Source organism: Schistocerca gregaria, chromosome 3 (assembly GCF_023897955.1).
Source record: "Schistocerca gregaria isolate iqSchGreg1 chromosome 3, iqSchGreg1.2, whole genome shotgun sequence".
Classification (NCBI taxonomy): Eukaryota; Metazoa; Arthropoda; class Insecta; order Orthoptera; family Acrididae; genus Schistocerca; species Schistocerca gregaria.
In genome coordinates, this window is record NC_064922.1 from 596,474,280 (window position 1) to 596,486,897 (window position 12,618).

At 39.7% G+C, this 12,618-nt stretch overlaps 1 protein-coding gene across 12 annotated transcripts in view; it reads right to left on the bottom strand.

Moving 5' to 3' along the window:
- The window catches only part of LOC126353840 (transmembrane GTPase Marf), a 168,800-nt gene that overhangs the window by 82,811 nt on the left and 73,371 nt on the right, over positions 1-12,618 (bottom strand). For all 12 annotated transcript variants that reach the window (XM_050002983.1, XM_050002984.1, XM_050002972.1 and 9 more), the window contains 3 exons: positions 3,611-3,737; positions 2,895-3,057; positions 1,279-1,509 (listed from right to left, as the gene is read on the bottom strand). In XM_050002983.1, coding sequence (XP_049858940.1) covers positions 1,279-1,509; positions 2,895-3,057; positions 3,611-3,737 — 521 coding nt within the window. The remainder of the gene's footprint in view (positions 1-1,278; positions 1,510-2,894; positions 3,058-3,610; positions 3,738-12,618) is intronic.

The following is a 12,618-nucleotide window of genomic DNA, read 5'->3' on the forward strand; positions in this document are numbered from 1 at the left end:
TCATCTGTCAGTTTTTGTTTAACAGCAGTCTTGATGGCAGGACTTCTGCTTTTATAACATATTTATCATCAGTGGGAGAAATCATCAGGGGCTGAATATTAACAGTTTGTGTACTGATGAACCATGGGAGGGGAGGGGAGGGCAGGGGAAGGGGTGGGAGGAGAGGGCAGGAGAAGGGGTTGGAGGGGATGGCCAGGGGAGGGGAGGGGGAGGGGAGGGGAGGGCAGTGGGAGGGGTGGGAGGGGAGGGCAAGGGGAGGGGTGGGAGGGGAGGTCCAGGGGAGGGGTGGGAGGGGAGGGCCAGGGGAGGGGTGGGAGGGGAGGGCCAGGGGAGGGGTGGGAGGGGAGGGCCAGGGGAGGGGTGGGAGGGGAGGGCCAGGGGAGGGCCAGGGGAGGGGTGGGAGGGGAGGGCCAGGGGAGGGGTGGGAGGGAAGGGGAGGGGAGGGAGGAGGAAAGAGCTTAGGACCTGAATTCAGATCTCTGTCCTTTGCTGGCAATGTTCTTCCAGTTCAGCTAACTATGCATAACTGACAAAATGAAAAAAATCATACCTGTCGCTACACCTTTACAAACATATATAGGGACTTTTCTTAAATGCATGATCAGCAACTAATATAAAAAAAGAAAATACAGAGTATTTCCCAGAACAAAATATTGTTATTCAGTAAACAGGTTTCCTTTAGCTTATAATTATTCCTTTCTAGTTAAAAGTCTCTCTCAATAAAGGCCAAAATATTTATTTTTCACATAATATACCCTTAGACCTGTTATTAAAAGAATACAATGTATTTGAAAGAAATGATTACATATATATCAGTACTTAATTCATAAAGTACCATAAAAAGGGGAATACCAGTAACATAATACTCAAACAGATGAGCTAAGAGAGAGAAATCCACTTCAACCTACATTAGCAAAGATGAAATCACAATACCAAGTCCATACAAATCGTTTTTAATTGGCCACTGTCAATGTGAATGCAATCCTTTGGAGTAGTTGGTCTCAGCATTTTATAACACTAAGAAGTAATGTAATACCAATGTTTCAACAGTCTTTTCATTGGTCCTTTACAGTTTCAGTTCTCTCAGTTTCATAATAATATGGCCAAATATACATACAGATATTACTCAGTTTCATGCATAGTAACATTTATTGTATCAACAATAATAAAGGGCCAAAAATGGAACAAAGTTAGATGGTATAGCTGAGCAGACAACCTTTTTATAGCCCATTCCTATACATACTTATGTTATTGGAAGAAATATATCGGCATACTTACCGTAACCATAAGAGTAGATTCTGCGTTGGCAACAAGAACAAAGACATCTGCATCAAGGCAGTGACGGTCAATCCACTCATCAAGATTTGGTGACACATCAATACCTGGTGAGTCCACAAATACTACATCATCTCTCAGCAGAAGGCATTTATCTTTTGGCCAGAATATTCTGACAAGTGTACTTTCACCCAAACGTTCTTTGCAGAGAGCATGTGCCAACTGTCCAACAGACTGAAAACAAAATCAGGAGAATAAATTCTGCAATAAGCAATAGGACTTAGGCTACAGAGCCTATGCTGACAGCTACTCCATTTCATTTCCATTTCTAAACAGAATGCTATGTCAATATCCTTACTCTCCTACTGCAAAGACTCAATGCAATGTACTTTTTCTACTTTTTTCTTTTCTCTCCATCTTCCTCTCTCTCTCTCTCTCTCTCTCTCTCTCTCTCTCTCTCTCTCTCTCTCTCTCTTTTTTGCTATCAATAATCCTTGCTACATTTATGAGAACTGTGCTCTAGAAGGAAAGAAAAAAAACAACTATCATCTTGGTTAAGGGTGTGCTTTTGGGCATTCAGCTAAGTTGATGATTCCTATTTCCTGCACAATATCTCAACAACAGACCCAGTCATTTGTCTTCTTCAGGAGCTGTGAACTGTGCTGTGCACACCCAATGCCTAGTTGGAATCCAGGCAGAGTATACACATTACAACACAAATCTCAGCACCTGAAAATGATGACTTGGTCAGCAATCAAAATATTATGGTCAAAAACTTGGAAGGAAACTTGAAAGCACACCATTAATGAATTGAACCAAAATATCTGAGAGATAACTAGCCTACTGCTTACAGACTACCTGTTCCATTACCAAAAAATACACATATTACATTACTTTTTGGATGGTTGTGAACTATTTATATTTATTTTATTTTTAGCTATATGTTTGCAATCTGAATTCCTTACTGTTTTCTCACAGGCCTTCACAAAATCGAGGCTATTTTCTCTGATTTGAACTGTTCCATGGTGGTAGTGTTGTAATTTGACATTAAATAGAAAGTTATTTTTCAAATCATAAATAAATAATTTTATTTACGAAGATGATGATGTTACTTTATATATATATATATGTGTGTGTGTGTGTGTGTGTGTGTGTGTGTGTGTGTGTGTGTGTGTGTGAAGTTCGATCTGTGTAAGTCCATTTTCAATCATTCCAGCAAATAAATTAATATTAAAAAGTAGCAAGTATTCACGACATTTCTGAGGATTTCATTCAGATTAATTATTCACTTCAATCTACACATCATTTGGTTGTCCAAAAACAGTTTTACTCAATATTAATTCCTGAATACCTGTAATGGGTGTGCACCGCACTCTCCCATCATTACTGGATTCTGAGCCAATCAACACCAACTACCTATCACTGTAGATGAATAAGGACATAACTCTTTGACAACACCTCCCACACTACCACCATGTTTAGCCTCTATCAATATTTTTAAGTCCTTTTTACAATTAACAACAAAATTCCTAAACTGAAAGATTTCAAATGAACAATTGTGTTTCTCAAGAACAACCCATCGTGAACTGCATTCCTCTAAGTGTTACAAATGTTCATACCTTTACATTCTGCTTCTCTTTTGAGTCTTCAGTCACAAGGTACGCTTCTCCATTTTCTGATCCTTCAACTTGTAGAAAACAGTTGGTTGTATGACCAATGCCACTAGGTAGGATCTTGTCTCTTAACATGGCATTTATCACCGTGCTCTTCCCATTACTTGTCCTGAAAGACTTCATCATTAGCATGTTCTTATAAAATAGGAAGAAAAGGATTATGCAATCCTTGTTCAAAGCGTGCACAAACAGTATTACAGTGGTAACAGCACACATACTTGACTACAGTTTTAGTGTCAGCATTCAGTGTCGCAAATTGCATTTTTTTTTTTTTTTAATGATTTAATGAGACAATATATCTGCCTTTGAAAGTATAGATTTTCCAAACAGATCTGCTGAAGAAAAGCTTATCAGGAATCCTGTAACAGTGCCTTGCTCAAAGCACCTGGCCATATCCAAAATGTCAGAAGGTTGTGCCATTTAAATACTTATCAATTGAAATACCCATAAATTGTGTATTCATATTTCTGATGATAAAGAAAACTTTGAAATATGATGAGATTTATTACTTGCCAGTTCCCATTATAATTCTATTTGATTTTTATATATAGATGGCAAATATGAAAACAAAACTTGATCAACTAATATCATTATCATGGGAAATAAAAAGTATTCACTCGGAAAATAATAAAATTAATTATAATATCTCTATCACCACCAACCTTCCAAAAAAGGCCACTTTCATGTGATCCCTTGTGAGGACATCTCTAATGCCTTTAACTTTTTGAATGTAACTTTCCACCTGCACCCTTTCTTCTGGCTGGATAATATTTTGTTCTTTTTCCAGACCTGCAACATAACGAAGGAATTGCAATTCTCTACTTCATCTGTTTGCCATGGAACATTTGTGTGTGTGTGTGTGTGTGTGTGTGTGTGTGTGTGTGTGTGTCAAAGAGAGAGAGAGAGAGAGAGAGAGAGAGAGAGAGAGAGAGAGAGAGAACTAATAGCTGGTGCATGAAATAACTGAACAGTGTATCAGCTTGCAACCCATTGTAAAGGGGTAGCTTCTTTGACAGGTAATCAAAATGTACTGGTACCGGGTTCAAACCTCGTCACTGTGTAAATTCTGAATAAAAATCATCAGCATTGGTGGCCAAAGACTTCTGGAATAAAAAGTCACCCTTGTTCTGCCAACAGCCTTGTCAGAGGGCAGAGGAGAGGACAGATGTTCAGGGCGTTCTCTTGCCCTTGGGGCAGGAATCTGCAATGATTAACAGCATGAGGATGCAGAAGACAATGGAAACCACTACACTACAGATACATATTGTGTATCCACAGGGTACATTGACTGTAACTGAAATAGTGTCATGACGACCTACCCACTGGCAAAGATTCCAGACTACTCTCCAACTGTATCCACAGGAAAGAACTGCCAAGGGGGAGATGACCATGAGAAAAAGATAACGTTCTACGAGTCAGGGTGTGGAATGTCAAAAGTTTGAATTGGTAGGAAATCCAGAAAATCTGAAAAAGGAAATGCTAAGGCTCGCTCTAGATGTAATGAGGGTCAGTGAAGCGAAATGGAAAGAAGACAAGGATCTCTGGTCAGGCGAGTGTAGGGAAATACCAAAACAAGCAGAAAAAGGTATTAACAGGAGTAGGATTCATTGCTGAAGAGGGCAGTAAAGCAGAGAATGAGTTATTGCGAACAGTTCAGTGAAAGGGTTGTTGTTATCGGAATTGACAGCAAACCAGCACTGACGACTATTGTTCAGATTTACATGCCAATGTCACAAGCAGAAGACGAAGAGCTGGGAAAAGTATATTAGAATATTGAATGGATAATTCAGTCTGTAAAGGGATATGAAAATTTATAGTCGTGGAGGATTCAAATACCACTGTAGGGGAGGGAGTAGAAGAAAAATCCATGGGAAAATATGGGCTTGATAGTAGAAACAAGAGAGAAGAAATACTAATCAAGTTCTGCAATAAATATCAGTTAGTAACAGCAAATATTCTGTTCAAGAAACACACGATAACAAGACATTTGGAAAAGGCCTGGAGATACGGGAAGATTTCAGTTAAATTATATCGTAGTCAGGCAGAGATTCCGAATTCAGATTGTAAGACATAGCCAGGAGCTGTTATAGACTCAGATCACAATGTAGTAGTGACGAAGATTAAGCTGAAGTTTAAGAGACCAGCCAAGAAGAATCAAAGTGCAAAGAAGTTGGACACACCAATACTAAAGAAAGAATAAATACACTTTAAGTTCTCTGAGGCTGTAGATACTGCAATAATGAACAGCTCAGTCAGCAGTTCAGTTGAAGACGAATTGACATCTCTAAAACATACAATCAAAAGAAGTTGGGAAAAAAAGAAAGAAACATAGGTACAAGGGAGGTAACTATGAAGAAAATATGGATGACAGAAGAAATACTCTCACTGATCGATGATAGAAGGAAGCAAAAAAATGTTCAGGGAAACAGGAATATAGAAATACAAGTAATTTAGAAACAAAATAAAGAGGAAGTGCAGGGAGCTAAGGCGAAATGGCTGCATTAAAAATGTGAAGAAATAGAAAAAGAAATGATTGTCAGAGGTAGTAATTCAGCATGCAGAAAAGGCAAAACAACATTTGGTGAAACTAAAAGCAACGGTGGTAACACTAAGAGTGCAACGAGAATTCCACTGTTAAGGCAGAGAAGAGAGCAGAAAGGCGGAAAAGTCATAATAGCAGAAAAAACAAGACTCAATGGGGAAGAGAGAGGGGATCCAGTATTCAAATAGAATTTAAAAGAGCTTTGGAAAAATTAACTCAAATAAGGCAGATGGGATAGGTAACATTCCATTGGAATCTCTAAAATCATTGGGAAAAGTTGCAGTGAAACAATGATTCACATTGGTGTGTAGAATGTATGAGACTGGCGATATACCATCAGATTTTCAGACAAACATCATCCACAAAATTCCAAAGATTGCAAAGGCCAACAAGTGTGAGAATTATTGCACAATCATTTTAACAGTTCATGCAACCAAGTTGCTGACAAGAATAATATACAGAAGAATGGCAAAGAAAATTGAGGATCTGTTAGATGACAATCAGTTTGGCTTTAGGAATGGTAAAACCACCAGTCAGTCAGTTCTGAGACTGTGGTTGATAATGGTAGCAAGACTGGAAAAAGCATTAGATAATGTACTATGGTGCACAATGTTCAAAATTTTGAAAAAAGTAATGGTAAGCTATATGAAAAGATGGGTTATAAACAATATGTTCAAGAACAAATCGAGAACAATACGAGTGGGAGATTAAAAATGAAGAGCTTGGATTAAATAGGGTGTAAAGCAAGGGTGCAGTGTTTTGTTCCTATTGTTCAGTCTATACATCGAAGAAGCAATGACGGAAATAAAAGAGAGGTTGAAGAGTGGGATTAAAATTCAAGGAGAAAGGATACCAATGATACGATTCGCTGATGACATTGCTATCCTCAGTGAAAGTAAAGTACAATTACATGATGCACTGAATGGAATCAACAGTCTAATGAGTACAGACTATGGATTAAGAGTAGACCAAAGAAAGACGAAAGTAATGAGAAGAAGCAGAAATGACAAAAGCCATCAGTACTCGGGGTCAAGGAGCAGACAAAGTTAAATAATTCTGTTACCTAGGCAACAAAATAACCTACGACAAGACAGAGCAAGGAGGACATAAAAAGCAGGCTAACACTGGCAAAAAGGGCATTCCTGGCTAAGAGAAATCTACTAGTATCAAACATAGGCCTTGATTTGAGGAAGAAATTTCACAGAATGTATGTTTGGAGCACAGCATTGTACACAAGTGAAACACAGACTAAGATAAAACCAGAACAGAAGAGAATCTAAGTGCCTGAGACATGGCAAGACAGACAAATATTGAAAATTAGGTGGACTGATAAGGTAAGGTATGAGGAGGTTCTCCACAGAATTTGCAAGGAAAGGGATACATGGGAAACACTGAAAAGAAAATGAGACAAAATGATACGACACCTGTTAAAACATCCAAGAATAAATTCCAAACTGACGAGGAAGACAAATATTGGAATACACCCAGTAAATAATTGAGGACATAGGTTGAAACTGGAGAGGAATTCACAGCAGGCCACACAAAACATGTCAGATGACCGATGAACTAAAAAACACCATCCTAACCAATTTTAAAATATAAAATGAAGCTATTTACAAGTTACATATGTGTTACTTGTTTGTGTGTACAACTACATGCTGGTCATTTACATCACTGGATTCTTCAGTAAACACTTCCGGGCTAAATTGCCGTGGTCGATCTGTAGAACTTCTTCTCCCTGACGTTTCGTTTTCAACTACGGAGAAAATCTTCCGAGGTGAGTCGACGACTGGCTACAAGGTCTACAGGAAAGGTACACATACTGATCGCTACCTCCATAAGAACTCAAACCACCACCCTAGGCAAAAGAGGGAGATCATAAAGACACTAGTGGATAGGGCCAATAATATTTGTGAACCAGGCTACTTACAAGAAGAATTAAATCATTTACGAATGGCTTTTGTGAAAAATGGTTATATGAAAAACGAGATTAACCGAGCACTTCACCCAAGTAGAAAAATGCCTAAAAATAGGAGACAGCAAAAACCATCAGCTGGAAAAGTATTTCTGCCCTTTATCCATAACATCACTGATCGCATTGGAAAAGCACTAGCCAAGTTTCAGGTGGAGACTAGTTTCAGACCTACTAAGAAAATTAGTGAGTGCCTAAGATCAACAAAAGATGCTCATCACCCCCTAGCCACCCCAGGGGTATATAAAATTCCGTGTAGTTGTGGCAGGGTTTACATAGGAACTACAAAAAGAAGCATCAATACACGTTTGACGGAGCACAAAAGAAACTGTCACTTGGGACATATCGACAAATCGGCAGTAGTGGAACATGTTTTTAAGGATGGAGACCACGAAATAAAATTCGGTGAGACAAGAGTGCTAGCGAGGACGTCGCATTATTATACACGTATGTATAGAGAGGCAATTGAAATCCACAAACATCAATACAATTTTAATCGTAAAGAAGAAGGATTAAAATTGGACAAAATATGGTAGTCGACGTTGCATCAATCACGTGACAATCGATTGCCTGCAATCGAGAGAACAGATGATAGCCAGAGATAGCTACATATCGACGCCACATGACGTGCGGTGGCGCCCTCTACGATCTCCATATAAGCGGCGACCTCAGCTCCTAGCAGCCAGTCGTCGACTCACCTCGGAAGATGTTCTCCGTAGTTGAGAATGAAACATCAGGGAGAAGAAGTTCTACAGATCGACCACAGCAATTTAGTCCGGATGTGTTTACTGATGAAGACGCCAGCCGTGAAAGCCTACATGAGATGATCACTGGATTCTTTTTTTCTTTTAGCTATAACCAGAATTTGACATTTCTGTTCAGAAATTCTTCTAAAGAGAAGGAAGAAGCAGATGTACAGGAGAGAAAAATTTCAGTCTGTTTATAAGTCTTTAATTGTGCAACAGTACCTTTTAATTCACATAGAAGATGGTCAAATATGTTCATGAATACACATACTGTGCTTGTTTCTGTGCAAGGTAAGGCAAAGTTGTGGATAATGGGGGCTATTTTTGCTCAGTTATATTTATGAATTTTGCTATTATTTTTGAATTATGCCAGATTCTTTTCAAATAACTTCATAAGAGAGTAGATGTATTATGAAGCTGCTGTCAGAAAGCCCAATCTTTTAAACATAACAACGAAAATTATAAATTTTTGACAATATAATGTAATTGTATATATAAAGAAATCTACTCACTAAGATGTGGCAGGAGAAAACATACACATAAAAAATGGTTTCACTTATGCAAGCTTTCAGAGCCAGTGGCTCCTTCTTCCAGCAGAAGGGTTGAAGGGCACGGAAAGGGGGTGAAGGAAAAGGACTGCAGAGGTGAAGGAAAAGGGGTAGAGTTGTGAAAAGTCACCCACGACTCCGGGTTAGGGGAGACTTACTGGACAAGACAGGAAGAAGAGACTGATTGTTGGGGGCTGCAATGAATGAGATTTGAAAACCTGAGAGCTTAAAGATAGAAGACAGGATAATATGGAATAAGGAGATTACCGTTAAAACATTGTGCATGAGTTAATAAGAGTAAAAAGCTAAGTGTACTGTATGTAACAGAGGTGGGAGGAGAGCAGCGAAAAATAGACAGGTCAGAAAATGAAAGATGCAGAAAACTAAAATGGAGTATAGAAAGGACTAGTTACTGTGAAGAAATAGTGTGACAGAAGAAATTAACGTAAATTAAGGTCAGGTGGATGGCAAGAACCAAGGACATGTTGTAGCACTAGTTCCCACCTGCGAAGGTCTTAGGAACTGTGTCTGGGGGGAAGAATCCAGATGGCGCGTGTGGTGAAACAGGCACCATAGTCATGACTGTCATGTTGTAGAGCATGCTCTGCAACGGGATATTGTATGTTGCCAGATACACTCTCTGCCTATACCGTTTGTCCTAAATGATAACTTGGTGGTAGTATAGCAGACGTAAAAGGCCAAACAGTGTTTATATAACAGCTGGTATACACTACGTGTCGTGTCACAGGTGGCTCTGCCTTTGATAATGTATGTTTTGCTAGTTGCAGGGCTGGTATAGGTGGTGGTAGGAGGGTGCATAGGGTAAGTCTTGCAGTGGGGATGTTCACAGGGGAAGGAGCAATAAGGTAGGGAGATGGGTGCAAAAAGAGCATAGGGTCTGACAAGAATATTGCAGAGATTGGGAGGGCAACGTAAAGGTATTCAAGATGTGGTGGGCATTATTCTTATCAGAATGGATCTCATTCCAGGACACGATTTTAGGGAGTCATGGCCTTGTCGAATCAGCTCATTGATACATTCAAGATCAGCTTAATACCAAGTGACAAGTGGTGTACTCAGACGTTGTTTTTGGAGGGTTCAGCAGCACCAGGATTGGATGTGAGGGCCTGGGAACCCTGCTTTTGAACTAGGCTGATGAGGTAATTATGTCCAGTGATGGCTAAGGTGGGAATGGTGGTGTAGTGCTATAAAGAGTTTGCATCCGAACAAATATATTTGCCTTGAATTCCAAGGCTGTATGAGAGGGAACATTTAACATGGAAAGGATGGCAACCATCAAAATGTGATTAGCGTTGTTTGTTACTAGGTTTAATGTGGACAAAAGTGTGTAGTTGGTCTCTGGTGAGGATGAGATCACTGTCAAGCAAAATGGTATAGAATTCAGAATAGGGCCATGTGAAATTTAATTGGGAGACGGTATTTAGAGCTTCTACAAATTTTAACAAGTCAGTCTCACTGTGAGTCCATATGGCAAAGATGACATCAGCGTATCTAAACCAGGTCTGAAGGATTATGAATCCAAAGAAAGCCACGTCCTACCCTGGCCCATGAAAAGGTATGCATGAAAAGAAGCCATTCTGATTCCCATGGCTGTCCCCTGATCAGTTTGTACATCAATTGTCAAAAATTCATTATTTTAGTTGTTATATTAGCCCATGTGGCTATTGTTCCTTCTTATGTAACCCTCTTGTCAGCCTTTGTCATCGTCTGTCTTGTTCAGTCATCTGTTTTGTATCTTATGTACTACCCCGTTCATTTATTTATCTGAACTCTCCAGATTTATCAACACTTTGCCCCTACATCTTTTCTAATACTGTTTCCATGCACATAAATGGGTCTATTGTTACTTATGAATTTGCATGTAACAACTCCATTGGTATTTGCGAATTTGCCTGCAACATTTTGTTTACAGTTCACTACACTCCAAGGCATTCTCCCGATTGTCTTTCGCTGATTTATTTGTAAATTTTACAGCTATTTTCTTTCCCACGCTCCCCTTATCTTGTTAAGATTTAATTGTGCCATGTTTTGGTGTACTTGTTTTTCGCCAATCTGCTCTGATTTACTTTTACTGTTGTGTCCTATATTATTTGCCAAGCAAAGTAGTTTATATTTTCTCCTATTTGCACAGTTTTTAAAATTTTGTCTCTTTTTCACCACTTTCCCTATCGATTTTTTTTTCTTTTCTAACCTTTTTTGCGTACCATATAGACTACTTTTCTGGCAAGAAATTCTCACTCACTCATTACCTCTTCTTAACTATTGTCTGTTGTCATAATTCTTGTACAAACTTTTTCCTTGTTTTTCTTCTGTTTTTCTATCTTTTTTCGCCCTCTTCTTCTCTTTTTTGCCACTCCCACCATTTCTAGCATTCCAAATTGTCCTCTCTCGCCATGATGAATCCCATCACATATTACATCCATCCTTTTCGAAAATGTGCCTTTGCACTATCAAAACTAAGGTCCAACATTTTGTTTCTTGAAACAGTCTGTCCCTGTTTCTTGATGTAATCCCACTCTACATGAGGATCTTTCAGTTTCAAATGAGCAAATCTGTTGCACTTACCCGAATAATCTGTGATCTTTATGCCTCATTTGGCAATTTCCACTCCACCAGACTTCCATCTTCCTACAGAGCCCTACAGTTGCCTGCCCCTCAAGTTTCCTTGGATGGTATTACCCACCAAGCCAACTTCAAACTGCAGCAACATGCCACACTTCACGTTAAAAAAGCTATCCCACCTTCTCTAAACTGCCTCAACAGTGGTGTTTCCCTTCCTGTCCCTCTGCAGCTCCCTAAAAGCAACAAACTCTTGTCTAAAGCACTCTCCCTCCCTAAATTATCTATATTATCCACGGGTTTCACTTTCAGCCCTAAACCTGTATTTAATCATGTTGCTTTGGTGAACAGTCTACTTTTCTTCACACACAATATCAACTGGAAATATCACTTTGCAACCTTATCAACAGCAAACCTGACATCAAACCCTGCCTTGAAGTTCCGAGCATGGTCCCAACTTGATCCACCACCATTACCTGAAAATTATCCCTTATAAGCCTTACAAGAATTCCTGACATCCAACATTGCTTCACAACCCTTCCTCAGGTCTCTACAACATGACCCTAACCTGTCCTCTGCAGAACTCCAGGTTTTGCATTTCCTAAAAGCTGAAAAGTCCATCATTATCTGCCAGCAGACGAAACATCTGCCACTATGGTACTTGACCGAGACCGACAGGAATATGTTAGTGAAGGTCTATGCCAACTTTTGGCATCTGCCATCAGGACCTCATCCCTGTGACTCATACAGACCTGCAGTGCCTCCTTAATACCTCAAACCCCTCACAAGAACTAACCCCTCAATCCATGGAACTACTTACCCCCCCCCCCCCCCCCCCAACCTTTAACCTGCTTCCTATGATCCACAAACCCAATCATTCCAGCCATCCTATAGCTGCTGGCTTCAGTGAAAGAATATCTGCCTTAACTGATCAAAACCTACAACCCACAGTACAAAGATTTCCCTCCTGTACTAAAGATACCAACCATTTCCTAGATTGTCTGATATCCGACACTGTCCCTCTCAGACCACACCCCTTGCTTGTCACCACTGATACCATCTCCCTCTATACCAACACCCCCAACATACATTGTCTGCCTGCTGCTGTACATTTCCTCAGTGAACACCCACCCAATTCTAAACATGACTTCTTTCTTGCTCACCTTAATCAACTTCATAGACACCAACAATTACTTCACCTTTGGCGGGCACCCACACACGCGCGCGCGCACATGCATGCAAGGCTAATGTATTTGTTCGGATGCAAACTCTTTATAGCACT